Source organism: Mixophyes fleayi, chromosome 2, assembly GCF_038048845.1.
Source record: "Mixophyes fleayi isolate aMixFle1 chromosome 2, aMixFle1.hap1, whole genome shotgun sequence".
Classification (NCBI taxonomy): domain Eukaryota; kingdom Metazoa; phylum Chordata; class Amphibia; order Anura; family Limnodynastidae; genus Mixophyes; species Mixophyes fleayi.
Window position 1 is genome coordinate 114,023,238 of NC_134403.1, and position 19,556 is coordinate 114,042,793.

At 40.9% G+C, this 19,556-nt stretch overlaps 1 protein-coding gene across 1 annotated transcript; it reads right to left on the bottom strand.

The window, feature by feature from the left end:
• Nucleotides 1-12,630: 12,630 nt before the first annotated feature.
• ACOD1 (aconitate decarboxylase 1) lies at nucleotides 12,631-19,047 on the bottom strand. The gene is made up of 5 exons (XM_075199842.1): nucleotides 18,933-19,047; nucleotides 17,240-17,401; nucleotides 16,108-16,197; nucleotides 14,737-14,942; nucleotides 12,631-14,428 (listed from the first exon to the last, which is right to left on the bottom strand). Exons 1-5 carry the CDS (start codon nucleotides 18,945-18,947, stop codon nucleotides 13,468-13,470), a joined length of 1,434 nt encoding a protein of 477 aa, XP_075055943.1. The 5' UTR covers nucleotides 18,948-19,047; the 3' UTR covers nucleotides 12,631-13,467.
• Nucleotides 19,048-19,556: the final 509 nt, after the last annotated feature.

Genomic DNA, 19,556 nt, shown 5'->3' on the forward strand with positions numbered 1-19,556 from the left:
CTTCTACATTTTCTGGCTTTCCTGGCTTTCTAATGCTATTTATTGTCAAGCACTGCCCCCACATCTCTCTCATATAGCAGAGATAGCCACCTGTCATTTCCGGCTGGGGTCATCCTGTTGCCAGGAGACAGGAATGCAGCTTTTTCGGCCGTCTAGGGCACAGTTGGGTGCATGTGCAGCAGCGCAACCCGTTGCTAGGTAACGGCAAGCTATGCCTGGCACTTTGTCAGCCTATCAATCCCCAGGTGCTTATATTTAAACCGGACTCTGACACCACTAGGGTGTCAGAGTATCAGTTCTTACCTGCCTCCAACGTTCCTTGTGAGAAATCTTGTTGTTGTACTCCTGTTTGACCCAGCTTGCTTCTGACCATTCTCATGGATTCTGATTTGGTACTATTGCTTTTGGTCTGACCTCAGCTATTCCAACCTTTCTCTTGAATCTCCCTTGGTGCCACATTTCCTCATTGGCTTGACCCGGATCGTCTTGACTCTCACCACTACTACAATGGTAACTGTGCTGGAAAACCACGACCTGCACACCTCTTGCAGCCAAGCCTAAACCACCTTGTGGTGGACCCTGGTATAAACCAGGGGTGCGTTAGATTCCGTGCCTCCTTTTTCAGTTGTGCCAATACCAGTTAGTAGCTCCATCCTATATGTAATCCTGACATTTATTTGTAGAAGGAGGAGCCATACATCCTTGGATGGATTAGATCCAGACCTGACCTTTCTTTATTTTATGTAAATAGTTCCAGTTCATAAACTTGATGTGGGCGAATGGCTTATTAAAAGTAGTGACAAGCCAAATATTAATGCATTAAGTATATTACAATATGAGAGAAAGATTGCCTTGGGTCTGAGGGAGGCACACTATCTGGGTCCTATTGCCAAGACAGCTCTAAGTGGATTGATAGTGGGGTTTGGCCTTTGAGTTGTACAGGTATTATTATCTGGGTTTCTTCTCTCCTAATATGTCTTACCGCCCGAAACTCTTGATATTACTTCTTTGCTCATGTCTATCTGTTTCCATTAGGTGAAAAAGTCATTTTTATGTTTCCATTTATGAAAAGGCCATTTAGAAACTGTGGCTTGAATTATTCTGAGATGATTGTACACTAAACAAGTAAGATCAGTAATAGCTATTGTAACAAGATGATATTTTGTTGTGGTAACCGGGGAAAATTTTACATGCAAATTTTACGTCCATCCGGGCAATGACCCAAATATAGGACCTCAATGCAGAAAGGTGAGGAGCGTTGCTCTATTTCTATGTCTTGGAGTTTAAACATCTAGCGGCATAAAAAATATGGGAGGCCAATTTTACAGAATGCTTATTGGCATCTGGAATTGAGTAACATAGGAGAAAGGTCCAAGAAACCTTTCAGATGGGACACAGGAGGAGCAAGGAGAAAAGGAACCTGACCCAATCCCAGAAGTAGGTGATTTTTGGGCATGACCACCAGATATGTATAAACAAAGTCTCCACAACCACACCAGCAAGCTGAAGAGCCAGAAAGATACATTTTGGCAAGTTTATCATTGGTGAAATACCAATTATTATAAACGTTATAAGCATTCTCCTTAATGAACGTGAAGATGGAGCTGGTGCCCACCTGTTCACGTGGTCACCTGATAATTTCCCAATAGTCTTCCTCCAGTAGGTAAATGTATCAAGGTGCAATTTTTGCAGAGATTTGAAACTGATGCAAATGTCTACAGATCTCCAGTGATTTGAGCCACCATGTTGCTATATGTATTAACTAGCGAATTGTAGTCTGAAATCAGAAATTGCTGTCAATATAGTGCAAATTGAAGCAGTTTTACAAATGCTCAAATCGCCTGTGTTTGGTTTTAAAATCGCCATTTTCAAACCAATAATCATTTTTGGTTGGATTGGTTGCAAGTTTTACATGCAAAACTAACTCGATTTTGACATCAACAACATTATACAAGGCAAATTACTTTCTTAATTGAGTTGAAGTCTAGAAAGAGTAGTGTAAAGAGCAGGAAAGTGGTGATTGTTGGTAAAGAAGTGTTGTAAGCAGGGCCGGACTGGACATCTGGCACTTCTGGCAAATGCCAGAAGGGCCGATGGCTAAATGGGCCGGCCTGACACTTCCCCTGGCATTCTGATGGCTGGCTCCTCCCCAGGAACCAGCCACCTCCATTGCACGATAGATCACTCTGCACTGTGCCGCGATTTTTGCGGGGGGGTGCCGCGATTTTTGCAAGGGGGTCGCGGGGGTGCCGCGATTTTTGCAAGGGGGGGGAGTTGTCAGGAGTGTGAGAGAGTCAGGGTGAAATGAGTGCAGGAAGAGGACAGAGAGCCAGGGGGAAAAGGGGGTGCTGGAAGAGGGGTGAGAGCCAGGGGGAAAAGAGGGTGCTAGAAGAGGGGTGAGAGCCAGGGGGAAAAGGGGTGCTGGAAGAGGGGTGAGAGCCAGGGGGAAAAAGGGTGCTGGAAGAGGGGTGAGAGAGACAGGGGGAAAAGGGGTGCTGGAAGAGGGGTGAGAGAGCCAGGGGGAAAAGGGGTTCTGGAAGAGGGGTGAGAGAGCCAGGGGGAAAAGGGGTGCTGGAAGAGTGGTTAGAGCCAGGGGGAAAAGGGGGTGCTGGAAGAGGGGTGAGAGAGCCAGGGGGAAAAGGGGTGCTGGAAGAGGGGTGAGAGCCAGGGGGAAAAGGGGTGCTGGAAGAGGGGTGACAGAGCCATGGGGAAAAGGGGGTGCTTGAAGAGGGGTGAGAGAGCCAGGGGGAAAAGGGGTGCTGGAAGAGGGGTGAGACCCAGGGGGAAAAGGGGGTGCTGGAAGAGGGGTGACAGAGCCATGGGGAAAAGGGGGTGCTTGAAGAGGGGTGAGAGAGCCAGGGGGAAAAGGGGTGCTGGAAGAGGCGTGAGAGCCAGGGGAAAAAGGGGGTGCTGGAAGAGTGGTGAGAGCCAGGGGGAAAAGGGGTGCTGGAAGAGGGGTGAGAGCCAGGGGGAAAAGGGGGTGCTGGAAGAGTGGTGAGAGCAGGGGGAAAAGGGGTGCTGGAAGAGGGGTGACAGAGCCATCGGGAAAAGGGGGTGCTTGAAGAGGGGTGAGAGAGCCAGGGGTAAAAGGGGTGCTGGAAGAGGGGTGAGAGACAGGGGGAAAAAGGGGTGCTAGAAGAGGGGTGAGAGCCAGGGGGAAAAGGGGTGCTGGAAGAGGGGTGAGAGCCAGGGGGAAAAAGGGTGCTGGAAGAGGGGTGAGAGAGACAGGGGGAAAAGGGGTGCTGGAAGAGGGGTGAGAGAGCCAGGGGGAAAAGGGGTTATGGAAGAGGGGTGAGAGAGCCAGGGGGAAAAGGGGTGCTGGAAGAGTGGTTAGAGCCAGGGGGAAAAGGGGATGCTGGAAGAGGGGTGAGAGAGCCAGGGGGAAAAGGGGTGCTGGAAGAGGGGTGAGAGCCAGGGGGAAAAGGGGTGCTGGAAGAGGGGTGACAGAGCCATGGAGAAAAGGGGGTGCTTGAAGAGGGGTGAGAGAGCCAGGGGGAAATGGGGTGCTGGAAGAGGGGTGAGACCCAGGGGGAAAAGGGGGTGCTGGAAGAGGGGTGACAGAGCCATGGGGAAAAGGGGGTGCTTGAAGAGGGGTGAGAGAGCCAGGGGGAAAAGGGGTGCTGGAAGAGGCGTGAGAGCCAGGGGGAAAAGGGGCTGCTGAAAGAGTGGTGAGAGCCAGGGGGAAAAGGGGTGCTGGAAGAGGGGTGAGAGCCAGGGGGAAAAGGGGGTGCTGGAAGAGTGGTGAGAGCAGGGGGAAAAGGGGTGCTGGAAGAGGGGTGACAGAGCCATCGGGGAAAGGGGGTGCTTGAAGAGGGGTGAGAGAGCCAGGGGGAAAAGGGGTGCTGGAAGAGGGGTGAGAGACAGGGGGAAAAAGGGGTGCTGGAAGAGGGGTGAGAGCCAGGTGGAAAAGGGATACTGGAAGAGGGGTGAGAGCCAGGGGGAAAAGGGGGTGCTGGAAGAGGGGTGAGAGCCAGGGGGAAAAGTGGTGCTGGAAGAGGGGTGACAGCCAGGGGAAAAAAGGGTGCTGGAAGAGGGGTGACAGATCCAAGGGGAAAGAGGGTGCTGGAAGAGGGGTGAGAGGGACAAAGGATAAGATGGTGCAGGGGCATAGCTAAAAGAAAGTGAAAAGTGAGAGACATCTTAAGAATGGGAATGTCAGGGATGCAGCTATCATAAAACACAAGCAGTAATGAAGAATGGGAATGCACAGAGGGGGCAAGTGTTAAAAAAAAATAAAAATCAAGCCTTCATACTCCATTCAGGTATATTTTCTATACCCCCACTTCTAAATTTCCACTTCGACCACTGCCCTTGGCCCCTGCTCCCGACTGGCTGTGTGAGCTGACAGCTGCTGATCCCTCCTCGCCAAGCGCGCCCAGTAGAAGAACAGAACACAGGATGCCATAATCAGGTAAGTTCATATATTTTCTCGTGTCCAATGTGTTTTTCACCATCCTTTCTTGAACTGGGGGCACTACTGTGTATCCAATGATGTTTAAAACACTATGTATTGCTCATTATTGCGCTGTAATGTTTCTTGCATATTTATCTGTACAGAGATTTTTAATTAAGAGGAAAAAACGCTGCTTGTCATAAATTTTAACTGTGATTGTGTCAATATATCTATTTTTCTTTGCATTGTAAATGGGGTATTAAGCTGCTCCTGGGACTCACACTCTCAGTATCTGATATGCTGTACCAATTTTTATTTGTGAATTAGTTTTTGTCTGGTCACTACTATTGATTTGGGGTTATTTACTGCTGTAATTTTGGTACAAATAATGTATTGTTATGGTATTTATTGATGTAATTGGGGTACTAATAATGTAAGTTTGCGGGTCATTAGGAAAAATAAATACCCCACACACACACACATACTCATACTACATCATGTTGTACATCGCCAGCAACGCACACTACCCCAGCATCAGTGTGCAACAATATAGTGCATGGAGCCCACAACAGGTGGGCCTGTGTGTGCTTTAAATGCCAGGGCTGATTTTTAGTCCCAGTCCGGCCCTGGTTGTAAGTGATGTTTGTTGTTGTTTTTTCTTATTTGGTTTATCTGCCCTTATTTGTCTCATAATCTCATAATTTTTTGTTGTTGTTTTCTGTAATTTCCCTGTGTTTTGCTTGGGAGTGTATTTGTTTGTTGTTTTCTGTGTTTCCCCAGTACTTTGTGTGTGATGTAGGATGGTAAGAGAGGTGGGAAGTCTAGGGAGTGCGGAGGAGAAGAGGAGGAGAGGAGAAGAGAGAGGAGCAAGAGCAGGAGTTTGAGGACAAGGACTTCATTTGGCAGGACTAAGTCTTGGCGCAATGTGCGCTTTAGTTTTGCAGAACATTGTGCACTTATAAACAGCTGCCAAGTATGTCATGCAGTAGATGTGAGTCCCCAATCAGAAGGTCCATAGAAAGCTGCTGTAAAAGAATATCTGATATCAAAAGGCAAGTAAAGGAGATTATGTCAGGGGAGAGGCGAGCAGCTGCAAGGACTGGTGGTGGGCCTGCTCTGGTGGTAACATACACCTCCGATGAAGAAGAGTTTAAGCAGCTCATACGGACAGACCTCTGTCCCAACCTAATGCTGGTGAGTAATGTATCATGGTTAAAACGTAATTCCTTTATGGTAAAACAGTAATCCTGCAGCAAGTAAATGTTTGATTGTTCTGCACATTTAAACATTTTTGGGGTATTTTACGGTGTAACTTTTTGCTCAATCAAAATATATTAATATCAAATATGTCCAAATTTTCAGTTAACAGGGTCCTCTCAAATGCAGACAGCACAAGCAGTCAGTGACCAGGAGGATGAGGAATCCTTAGAAGGTAAATCCACCTATATTGTAGTGAGGGAGGGGGGAATGGCATTACACATTTTGCTGTAAGCAAAAATACCTATAACTGCTTTTGTCCTGTTATTGTTTATTAATTATTTTTTTTTTTCCATTTACTAAGGACCATCACAAGCGCAAGGGAGTCCAATGCGGACATAGCGCAAACAGAGGCACCAAAACTAGAAAGTAAGGAATATATAACAATAGAAACTGTGTCTAACTTCCCAGAAGTTGAGGAGTGTGTGCACCATGCACCAGCAACCAGTCTAGCAACTTCCACACCCAGCCAAGCACAACCAGCATCTGTACCTAATTTGGCAGAATCTATTCAACAATTTACCTTCAAGTCATGCCATTCACAATCCTGGTGGGGGAAGCATATATAGGTAGATACCAGCTTGTTAAGAGCACTTAACACCACAAATAAGTGCCTTGAGAAAGTTGCCTGTGTGAGCCCTACAACCTGGTAGCACACTGACTGGAATGAGCCTGTGGCAAAGAAATGTAGAGCCTAAACATTTGAATAACCTCCTGCTCTAACAGGACTCAACCATGTCCTAAAATTACGTGGCCTGCACAGCCTAAGAAAAGCCTGGTGCTGGGGATATTCCTCTCTCCCTCTCTGTCCTGACTCCAAAATAAGATTTTGCTCCAAAACCCCAAACAACAAATTTCCTATCAACTCCATTTTCAACCACCCTCAGATTAATGGCCATTTGGGGCTCTTTTTATAGTCTTGTATAGCCTGCATAGACCAATAGCTGATGTGTTTGCTAATCACGCCTATACAAAGCAGCGTGTTGTTTCTGCAGCGATTTTTATAATCGAAGCTTCTTACATATGGCAATTTGTATTGCTAGAATGGAAAAACATTGGGACAGCTATTTGTATCAATTTTTTTAATGGCAATTTTGAAAAACTCACTTTACTAGCGATTACCTATCAACTCGCAGTTTCATACATTGGCGAGTTTAAACTTGCCCAAAAAAATCGCAGACAATGCCAAATCGCACCTTGATACATTTACCCCCAGTCCTGATTCCCCTCAGGTCCCTTTCCTATTCCCTCTCATGCCTGTTTTCAGGAGTCAAAATGTGTTAGCTGGAAATACTCAAAAAACTTAGAACAGAGGTCTGGAAATTTGATTTGCAGTTCATCAAGGGTTAGAACAGCACCTTGATGGAGAAGGTCATCTATGAACCAAATGCCAGAAGCCAGTCAGTTGCAAGGCAAGGAGGTAGAGAGGCCCAGGGGGAATTAATAGTTTCTCTAAAGTGGTATGATGTGAGGGAAGAATGGCTGCATGCCTAGGTGGGGTCTGCAGGTCTACCAGATCCTACACGAAAAGCTCAAGGTAGGTGATCATTTGCAATTTGACAAGTCAAAATCTTGCTCATTTGTGCATGCCCCATAAAGAGGAAGGGGATGTCAGCATGAGGTAAGTAGTCTTTATGTCCACCCAAGACAGAGAGGATGGGGAAGTAAAGGAGGCTACAGTTTGACTCTAGTGGACAGCCCAATAATAAATAAAAAGGTCTAGAAAGCCTCTTTAGTACTTTTTTTCAGAAGGACTCAAACTTCACTAGACATTTTTGGATGGAGACAACCTCGGTTAGTGGGAGTTTGAAAGTGACAGAGGAGCTTGGGGAGAATATTCATCTTTACGGCAACGATCCTGCCTAGCCACAAAATAATAAGGGGGCACCAGGAGAACAGCTCTGACTTAATTTTGCCAATGAGACCTGGATAGTTTTGCTGGTACAGGCATCCACTAATGTATTTTATTTTATTTATTTGCCAATTAAAATTAAATTGAGAGGTGATATGCTGACCATCTCGACTAAGTAGGTTGAATAGCATAGCTTTAGACTTTGAAATATTAATTATGTAGCCTGATAGACGACGCTATAGATCCAGAATTCTGAACAGGCTGGGGAGAGATATTCTGATCCATTGGAGGGTCAAGATAACATAATTTGCAAAGAGAGATGACTTGCTTTCAAAATCCGCCATTCACACATTCCCATATGTCTGGGTAAACTCAAATGGTTTCCACAAGGGGCTTTATAACCAGGGCAAAGAACAGAGGGGACAGCAGGCAGCATTGACATTTACCATTACTTATGCAGATAGTGTCAGAGCAAGAACCAGTGACCATTACACAATGGTATGTTAAGTCAAGGAGAACTTTTTAAATCTGAGTTTGGGGTGAAGATAAAGTGAGTCTCCTGGAGTAAGACTAGGTCTGAAGGGTGACCTAGTCTTCCTCCTGGAGGAAGACTAGTTCACCCTTCAGACCTTGGAGAGAGGAGTTCAGTTTTGCACATTTTTGGGGTAATTAACGCCCTTAAAATTGTAGAAAACAACATTTAAGGTCATATGAAGTCTAAGGGGTTTTTCCACCCCTTAGTCTATAAATATAGATTGCGGCTCTGTTATACTCATTAGCATTGCGTTGCTGTACAGTGTACAAGCATAGTTAGCGTCGTGTCTTTACTGGATTTCCTGTTTTTTCAAGCATGTTTCGGTTTCGATATACAAAATGGGGATCCCCTGATCAGAAAAAAGAATAGTGCTTCCTGACCCGAAGATTATTTACAAGCATTGACATTTGGAATTACAAATATGGGGGTCTATGTGATCCGAAGATCAGAAGAGTTTAATCAAGCATGGACTTTTGGATATATAAATATTTTGGGGACATATTAATGGACCTTATTTTGTTATACAAATATTTGTGGACATGGTTTACAAGCATTTCTGCATTAAAAGCTGCTAACAAAAGAAGAAGACATCATATTGGTGAGTATATGGGGTTTTATTATTTTTAATGAATAGATGTGGTATTAAAGAGGGTGTTTTATGTAATTATTGGTGTTTTATTATTTTTATTAAAAAGTTGTGGTTTAGAAGAGGGTGTTGTTTTTTTTTTTACATTTTTGTTTTGATAGTACAGATCGCAGGCAGGTATGGGTGTCACGTCATGTTGGCACTTGTGCCAGCATGACCTGGCTGCCATGGGTATGCTGGTGCTTGTAGTTCTACAAGCATCAGCATGTCCAGACTGTTTAGGGCAGCATGGTGTGGCTGGGACTTGAAGTTCCAGAAAGAAAAATGGCAGCTATTTGTTTATTTAACACTTTCATTGTCCCCCACATGGAGAGCAGGGAACATCTTGCGTCGATGATCAGCTGCCACCTTGTAATGGGAGGAGGATTCCAGGAGTTTGGTTTTTGTCTTGGTCCATATTCACGAGTCCTCCAGGTCCACTTAATTTTTAATTGTATTTGGTCAGAATCCATTACTGCCTACATTTGTTCTCTACGGTTTCTGCTGCAGATACATTACTGCAGATACCTTGGTCCTTGTTTTTGCTCACATCTGGACTGCTTGGTATAGTGTTAGATGGTAGTTAGACAAGAAGCAGAACGGTAATGCATGGAAGCAAAATTGTTAGATAGGTAGGATGCCGGAGAGGAGTGAGAGGAAAGCATAATGGTATATAGGAAAACTGGGGGGAAGATAATTGACTGATGTGTATAACTGACTGATGTGGGTAACTGACTGATGTATGTAGATAACTGATAAGTAACTGACTGATATATATGTAACCCCTGGGGATGCTGTCGTTGGACTTCAGCAACAAGGGGCTACTAATCACAACTGCATCAGTAAGAAAAAAAGATGGATGAGAAACTACATCTCCCGCAAAACTACTGTGAAAAGGGGGTGGGGCCTAACAAGACTGAGAAACAACAGGGCAGGGGAGAAGGGAGAGAGAGGAGCATCCTGGGAGAGATGGAGCTGTGTGACAAGTCCAGATAAGGTGACCCTAAGCATAAGGGCACTGGAATGATGGTTTGAGCAGAGAGAACAGTCTTGAGAGATATCAGAGCAGAGTGAAGTGGTGAACTGAACCTGCTGGGAAGTCACAGCTCGAAGCTGTAGGAGGAGGTTTGCATGCACCTCTAAAGGACATTTTGCAAGTCAGTCATTTTGAAGCGACTCAAGTTCATATACTGGGACCACACTGGTGCAGATAAGTAACTGGTTAATTTACTTATATGTTATTATTCAAGTGAGGTTTGGACTATATCTGGCCACAAGGGCTGAAGAGTCAGGGATAGATGGGTGGGTAGGTAAATGTGCAAGAAGTGTTGGTTTAATCAGCATTTGAGCTTATATCACAAGGTGACCCCTCTGGTGTTAAAATAAAGTTGTGAAACTACAAGTCCCATGACACAAATAAAAAAGGATACAAGCTGAAGATTTTACAGTTGTTGTTATAGGAGGGTTTGCATACTGTGACTGCTGTACCTTACTGCAAGTAATTTAAAGACCTTTAAAACCTGAATACTGGACATATGCTGCTTCCATGCCATGCTGGCCTCCATACAGAAGGGCCCCAACTTGCAGTACACTGCTCCATCTGTGTGGTGTGTTTGAGTGCTGCCAGTGTGTGTGTTTGGCAGTATATGGTAAAAATATAAGTAAATTTATATGCAATTAACCCTTGAGATAATTCCAGTATCAGGAGCCAGTAAGGTTAACATATAATATATTGATCAGGTGTATAAGGTTGTGACAATTAATGCTTATGTCTTATAGTGTTGATATTATTGATTTATTGAGAGTTATTGTGTTAACCTGCTGTTCATAGTAAGAATCTCTACTTTCATCCACACTGTATTATATTGTTCACATTTTCATTTAAAATTATACCAAAGTATATTTATCTATAAAATCACAAAAGCTGCATTCAGTGGTTCCAGTTCAATAAATGTGCTGGATTGGTTTCTGCAGCGCAGAGTGTGTCACCGTGTGTTAGTAATGGGCAGGGGGTTTCCCGAATCTAACCCTGGTGTATTTCAAGAACACCCCCAGAAGAAGAAATCAGTGATTCTGGTGGAGGCACTGAAAACCAAGTACAGAGGTGAAAAGCATCTACATCATTGAATGTATATACACCCTCACAACGCTTAATGCCAAAGGGGATGTTACATATCACATATTATATCATTTAATATACATAGAATAACACACAATATTCCTAACCATTATGCCTGATTTGAAAACACTCATTATTCTCACTGGCAGAATAATTGCAACCTGGAAAAACAAAAACATTGATAGATTTATTCATATTTTGGGAGAGTATGTGCTTTGTTTCTTGGCTAATTTGCAAGAAAAATATCATCTTCCTCTTTGCCTTCACTTTTAGTACCTGCAAGTCCTTGGTGTTATTTAATCACAGACTTGTTCAAAGACCCTCCTTTCAGAAAGAAAAATATATCTATTTTGTTGATAGAAAGGGACAATTTCCATTACATACCACCCAATCTTAGTACCTGAACCACCATCAAGGTAACCGAATGAAACTTCTTTGGAAAGGGACCTTAGGCTATCACTCAACAATGAGGGGTGGTCTATCATCAAAAAAACCTACCCTAAAGACTCCAGCAATTTTGGAATATGTGAGAACTCACATGAAATATATACACATGGTACATTGTACCCCAAAAGATCCATTGCATATCTCCCCTTTTGTCTAACCACTGTGGGTGAAACTGTTGAAACATTGGCACATTTCTCGATATCTGTTGGGAGTGTCCTATCATTCAAATATTCAGGAATTTCAATATCACTCTTATTGAGCAGGCTACTGATATCCATGTACCCATTGATCCATCCATATTCCTCCTCAACAGACCCTTAAAGTCCCTAAGTAAATCCGCTGATAGATTTATAATGCATATCTATAATGCTTACAAACTACTGATGCTAGAGAGTGGAAAAACCTAAACTTTTAAGATCTGCTTTATTAAACTGTATATGGCATTTCTTCACAAAACTCCAGAAGCATACATCTGTATGCAGATTTGGTCACACCCCTACACTAACAATTCCTTACAACTGGAGAAGCGTAACAGGAGAGAGAAAGGGTGGGCATGAGTAGGCCAGGTACAGTAAGGGCGTGTCCACATAAATGTGACTAAGGTACGCCTGCCAGGTAGTGTATCTACTGCAGGTGCTGGTGATGATGATGATGATTGGCAGCACTAGCTGCTTCTGATTGGATATTTGTGGATTTACCTCTTCAACTGATACTACTTCATTCATTAGTGATTCTGCTAGTTTATATGAACTTGTGTCTATTTGCACTATTTAATTGATATTTCCATTTGGACTGTGGCAAGAAAGAAGATTCCCGTTTGATTTTTAAAGCGGAGAACATGTATTTGTATTTAATTGAGTGTATTTGTATTTTGTGTATTTGTTTATATTTAATCACATTTTATGAGGAAAATACAACTTTCGCATTTATTAATTCAAGTGTAAAGGCACTATTTTCTCTTGTGTGTGTAACACTTCATTATATCGTTGTAAGGTTTACAAATACGGTAGTGAGATTTTTGTATTTGCTACTAACACTGTCTTTCCACATCACTACACTTTCTGTACACTATCGTGGGATATAAGTATGCACATGTGTTACTTGTAATATAAAGCATATGCTACTGATGTACAGCTGGACACATGAACCTGAATGCGCTTTTTTATGCGTCCGTCTTCTTTTACTTTTAACATTTGGGGAGCAAATGTGTCCAACTGTACATGAGTACTGTGTCCTAGCTGCTGAAATACCTGCACCTGAAAGCACCCTCCTCTCCCTGCTATCAGATGAGGAAATTGTCTGCAGGTAATGATGGTGGTGGGATCTCACCAAAGGTCTACATAGTAGGTGATGCTGTCTAAAAGTGGACACTGGTATCACATTAATTTATTTAACTGAAGATTTTTTATTTTTCATATGATCACATTTAAATTGACAAAATAAATATTCAGTGAGAAGTAGATTATCAAAAAAAAGCAAATTACAATTACTTTACATAAAAATGTTATTGCACTGGAAAAGAATTTGTTAAATTCAGTAGTGTACGCAGCATAGATAGAAAATACAGCACAAGTGGATTACAAAGGCTTTCATGTAGACCAAGGATATATCTCTGTTAAACTAGTTTTGTAAAGTAATTGGGAAGTATAACAGAAAGGAACTACATGGGCCAATTCTCCTGTGCTTCAAGTCTACAGTAACTTACCATTCATTTCTATATTAGAATAAAAGTGTCAGAGAAAATGAATGGGGCATAGCCAAATAAGCAGCCTGTGGCATTTTTTACATGTAAATCCCCTTGATATGGCAGAAACTGCAAACATACAATCACATAACAATAAATCACACATAATTAATACTACACATCAACTCTCTTCAATTGATTTTGCTTTCTAAGATGATAGGATTGCGTGCTATGAAACAAAAGGCATTACATTAATAAATAACCCCATGTATATGATAAAGTCTGTTTGTTAACAAGCGGAATACAAGTCATTCTAAAATGAGAAAAATGGGCAAATGGGAAAATGTAAAACACTGCTACCGAAGTATCACTAATATACTATTTATACTTATGCATCATACAAATGTAAGTTTACATTTTTCTGCAGCACAACAACTAAAGTGCAAAGTATTTGATATTGAATTGTCTTAATCTAGAGATCAGGGAATCTTTGTGATAGTTACTAGTGAGACACATGTAGACATTTTTAGATATCTCCATGTTGAATTCCTGCACTCATGACTTATTATAAAATGCTATCTCTTGCTTGTCAGTAGTCTGTTTCCTTAGTCTGAGAAGTGAGCTTAGAACTGAGCAGTCTGATACGTCTTCCAGCTTATTCACCATCTCCACAATACCTTCTACTCCATCCATGGAAAGAACTGTGGATGCATTAGACTTGAACTTTTTCACAAGGTCTTCATAGCTCAGCGGCTTCCTCCAATGACCATAGAAAGTGTTGCATCTCTCCGTAAAAGTGACTCCATTTGTTAGTGTAACAGACACCTCACAATATAGTTTCTCAAAGTTGGGTTCATTGTCAGATGGATGAACAACCTCTATTTTACCAAGCAGTTCCTTAAGTTCTGATCTGGTAATACTTTGATCACTGAAAGACTGGACAGACACAACTCCATCGAGTAGGGCTGTGCATGCATTGAATTGGAAGGAGTGACGAGCTTCATGTTCTGAAGATGGGAAAGGGCGATTCACATATTTGGCATCAGGAATTTTGAGTTTGATTTTCTGGATGTTATTAACTGGCAGTGATCCATTATCTCCAGAAATGTGTTTCCGCACTGCACATGCTGCGTCTGCAACCCAGTGCATGCCGAGATGAGCAGGGAAGCGTTTAAATGCCACTGCTTGTTTCTCCAGCAGCCATTCATAAGACTGGAGTGATGCCAGAGCTTGTGGATTATAGTCATGATAGAAAGCACCAAAACCAGATTCTAAGTCCAGGATCTGCTTATTGCCCTCAAGACCTAAAAATGCAAAGCAAGCAGCTTCAAGGCCATTCCTTCCTGCATTGCCTATGTGCAGGGGTTTAGTTTGAGTGGCTGCATTGGCCATAGGGGCCCCAGAATATGATGCAGCAATAGCTAATGCTTCTCTGCACTGAGACTGTCCCAAATGTAAGAATTTAGAAACTGCTGCCGCACTTCCCATTGTTCCAACCACAGCGGGAGGGTGAAACCTATAAATACAAATGGGGAAATAAATACATTAAAGAAAAGAAATGTATTATGACTCATGCAATACTAAAATTGCTATACTGTCATACACCACTAGAACCGTGATGCTTTTAGCAGACAATTGCTAATACAATGGCATGAGCGGCACTGTTGAATTAAACTTTGAAATTAGTTTGTATATATTAAATCCTTCTTCAAAACTTATAAGTAAACTCAAAAACATTTACCACTATACCAGGTTAGTCAGGATTTCTATGGGGCTTAAACTGTGAACTCTATGTTTTACTAGTCTACAGAATGCATTTCATACCTTTTTGGAATATTGCTTGCTTCAGTAGAAAAACGCATGAGTCTCCCCTGTACTTCGATGCCAACATTGAACGCTAAAAGTAAATCTAATCCAGATTTCTTGGTGTGTGCAGGCAACGTTTCTGTAAGTGCAATCAAAGAGGGGAGGACAGGGCCAGATGGATGTGTAGCAGGGTGCCAGGTGTCATCAAAGTCCATTGAGTGAATCTAGGAAATGATGTACAGACAGCATGTATATTTATATAATAACGGGTAATATCTGAATTCTAGATAAAGTCTGCATTATTATAAAATCAAAATTGTGCAGGTCTTTTTTAACAATATTAATTGTAGTAAATTCTGTATCATCGCTGAGTGTTATGGTTGAGGTATAATAGGGCCATATTCATAGTCTATTCATTTTTGGGCAGTTTATTTTTAACCTGTATTAAAGGATAATTCCATATTTTGGACAGAAAATGAAGCAAGCTAACACTAAGCCCCTTGCTTCCCCTTAACCTAAGTGTTAGGGTCCGTCCTCTAGGCCCCCCATCCTCTGTGCTCTAGGGGTCACTATAGAAATCAGGGCTCCCAAAAGAAAGCCTGATCTGGAGTGTGCTTCCTTCTGCTACTGTCATCTCGTCAATATAGCTGCCATCATTTTGCCCAAGGACCATTGAATTGGCATTAAATGGGGCAATGATGGGAACCACATCCACGATCAGTATAGGGTCTTCAGGCAGCCTACTCCATATTAGACCCTTTTGAACGTCCAATTTCTTCAGGAACACTTACATAGCAGAGGATGGCGGCCCCAAAAGACTCCACAGCAAGATGATTCTGGGATAGTTTTTACAATTTTCCACCCAAGATGTGGGACTAGCCTTTAAAGTGGGAACATGCGGAGCAGTTCTTAAGTGATCCCCTATGAGCAAATACATTTTCCAAGCTGTTTCCATAGAACAGCGTATTCCTTAAACCATAAAGTAAAGGTCTAACACTCATCCTCGATGACTAGAATAAGAATCCTTTATAATGGCTTTAGAGTGCATGATAATACTTATATATACTTCAAGAGCATATATATAATGCATATACTATAACTACAGCTACTGGAATGATATTTATTCAATGCATATTTTGCTGCTAGTTTTAGGTCTAGGATTGTGATAAACACATAACATAATACTAACATGAAGTTGCTCATTCCAGCTAATGGGCCTTGAATTATAGTAATGCTACTTTTTCTTATCCAAGTCCTAGAATAGCTGAGCAGAAAACTTACATGTCATTATGTATTATTACCACACTGTAGCTTGAGCAGGATGGTGAGTGGCAATCTAACATTGATCAGAGACAATTGTACAGAAAGATTATTGTAAATGTTTCTTACAGCAACGCCATTGACAAAAGAGGCATAGAGAGGAGGGAGACGGAGATCTGACTGGCCCCAAACCGTGCTTGAGATGTCGGTGCTGTAAATCTGAAATCAATGAAACAAGTGGCCATGTAAGACAAGACAAAAAGTATAACCAGAATAGCTGTCATTGCCAAATGCAAAATGACAGATAAGTGTTTAAGGGTTTTAAAGTTAATTTTCCTGTGATTACTGTAAAAGTAAATTACGTCTAACAGTGTAGAAGAGTCTCCATCTCAATGAACAACTTCAACAGATGAGGTGTTTTGTGAGCTATTTATTTTTTTTCCAATTTTCGTACAAATTATAAAACTAACACAAGCAAAGAAAAGGGAATACACTCCTACTATACTGTACTAGTTCTTTTAATGGGTGAACTTTTTTTCTATATGGAATACCTACTTGCTTATATTCCAGAGCTTACATAATGATCCTGGGGGGTAAATTTATCAAGCTGCGGGTTTGAAAAAGTGGAGATGTTGCCTATAATAACCAATCAGATTCTAGTTATATTTTATTTAGTACATTCTACAAAATGACAGCTAGAATCTGATTGGTTGCTATAGGCAACATCTCCACTTTTTCGACCCCGCAGCTTGTTAAATTTAACCCATGTAGTAAATCCACTTATATGATGATATTTTGCACTTGCACTGAACCGCAACATGGTTTGTCCAGGTGCAAACTTGCACCTTGTAGCTGGATTTACTCCTAACAATACATGATAGGTGTTACTTATTTACCTATTGTTGGGTATATTTCTAAAGAGCTGGTTTAATATTGCTGAATGCATGGGTTATTCATTGATATCTCATCAAGTCTCACTGCTAAAACTAAATTCCTACTGATGCTAATGTAGGTGCTGAAAACAATGCAGCTAGTTACAAGAAATGGAGGGGAAAGGGTTCTTCTTCCAGATACAATCAAGATTATGTAATATATCCCCTCTTTACATTTTTTTAACCAAAGTAAGCCTTAAGGTCATCATAATTTAAAATAACCCCTCCTATGTATATATGCATTAAAATTGCACTGGCCTTTAAAGTGTAACCTTTCAGACTGCATGTTATGAAATTAAAGAAAAAGATTGGTTAGAAATCATTCTTACCTTGCTGTACTGCAACGCCTTCTGGAAGACTTCTGTAGTGGTACCAATTAGCCCAACTCCCAAAGTGTCTAAAATCATACGCTTGCTCCTCTGAATAACAAGTTCTGTGAGGTTACTAGTGGTCAAACCATGGATCATTCCAGCAAAACTGCCCGTCACTGTCTGCAAGCAGATAAGAAAAAGCATATTTACATCAGAGATATTTTAGCTGAATCATGTTTTATCTATGCATTACACATCTTTAATATTAGCACTTTATTGGGATATCAATATTAGGGGCTATGATCTATTAGTTTTAAGCTGTGTGCAAACATATTGAATATCTGATTTCAAATGTACTGGTTCATTTAAATATGCATTTACAACTGATTTTAAATGATCTTTGAGGCATGTATGTAAATTAGCTGCAGTGTCAGCAATACATCACCCCAGTAACAGACTAACAAGTATAGGAAGCTGGTCACAATCTATTCAGCATTCCCTATCTTCGAGCCTTTATGCCCGTAAATAAATTGCTTGACCACTTAAAGAGAGCGTTAAAGACGTCTGCTTTTAAAAGATAAGTATACCCCTTTTCTGTAAATATTATGTATCAGCGTTCTTCCTGCTGATTTCAATACAGTGTATTTAGGTTTAATTACTCACTATTGGCCTGATTTTGAGTTAGCAAAGAAAATGAGCAAATTTGCACCTGGACAAACCATGTTACAATGTAAGGGGTACAAATTGACTTATTTTTTTGTACACCAGGAATATACTGGTTGTTTTTTCATGTAGCACTTGATAGCTTTATTTTACACTGAAATTAAAGTTGATCTATGACATGCAGTATCCCAACTATAAATCTGTCCCCACATTTCAAATTTACCTCCCCCTCTAATGCAACATGGTTTTTCCAAGGTGCAAATTTGCTTATTTTCTTTGCTTTGCTCTTAATTTAAAATCAGGGCCTAAGTTGTTAAAGTGGTGTAAACAATGGCTCAGAAAATTAGATAAATCCAAATTTGTAAAGCACCAGAATATTGCATGCTGGAATATAAACGTAACATTTGTTGCAATACTCACAAACAGTGCCAGTGAATTGTAGTGTATTTCACTCTTCCAACATCTTTACATTAACTTTTGGTAATAACTTAAAACCGTACAGAATATGGAAAAAACGACTAGCATTGTTTCAGACACTTTGCCTAGAACAATGTAAAAAATCCTTATCAACATTTCTCCAAGTTCTTCACCATAATCAATTTCTGCAATGAAGTTAGTGGAAGAGAGAGTGGAATCCCTTTTAGAACTAATATAATGCTAATTTAAATCACATTTCATTTAACAGCTTTATATAAGGCTCATACATATTTAACATTATCCTTTCATATAGTTGTTTTATGTGAATTAATATTAACAAAAACTTTGTTTCATGTCTGGATGTAACAGCAATCATTTGTAAAATGTATATTATAATATATTACCCTAAATATAGACAAGATTGTCCCACTGGCTGTCCATAAGGAATATTTAGCCCTCCAAAGTATTTTTCCATGTAAGCTCCATATACTTTCTATTATAACATAATTTTTTGGTTGGTTAACAGGATTTTTTTAATTTTAAGGCACATAGTTTTAACAGAAATGTGTCCATCTGAATTGAAATACTTGAACAACAGTGAACTATAAAATATATATACATATATACGTACCTTGGATGCAATCATGTTTCTTAGAAGTAATTTAGGATGTTGTTTCCAGGCTCAAGTTCCTCTTGTCATTGCTTCAATGATCGTTTACCCATTTTATAGCCTGGCCTCCTCTACGAAAATTTCTACCACCCTTCCTTCACGTGTCTGTTCCTTTTTTTTGTACTGGGTTTTCCAATTTGCATAATTTCTAAGTTCCTACTTTACACATAGAAGTCATCATATTTACAAGTCATAGAAAAACCCACAGCAAACCACTCTACTCATTATTGCTTACAAGTACCTTTAACTATGAGACACTTGATTGAAAGTAAACTCAAACTTACTTTGCAATATGACAGTAATGTCAATAACACTGTATATCACAGTTAAAATGAAATCTATATTTGTTTAAAAGCTATTTAGTGAGTTTGCAGATACCTCCTTTTGCAGTCAGGTATAAGACAACATGCAGTCTGCCCATAACTGAAATACGCTGGATGTATTCGCATATATTTGCAAATGAGTCTAGATGTGGCACAGTAGTTAACAATGTTGTCTCACAGCAATGGGGTCAAGGGTTTTATTCCAATCAGGACCCTATCTTTGTGGAGTCTGTACGTTCTCCCCATGTTAGTGTGGGTTTCC

What these genes read in the sequence shown, in the direction of transcription:
- ACOD1 (XM_075199842.1), bottom strand. An exon ending in AGGCGTTGCAGTACAGCAAG is followed by an intron (nt 16,198 to 17,239) that starts GTAAGAATGATT and finishes CATTGATTTCAG; the next exon opens with ATTTACAGCACCGACATCTC. An exon ending in GCAAGCAATATTCCAAAAAG is followed by an intron (nt 14,429 to 14,736) that starts GTATGAAATGCA and finishes TTGTATTTATAG; the next exon opens with GTTTCACCCTCCCGCTGTGG.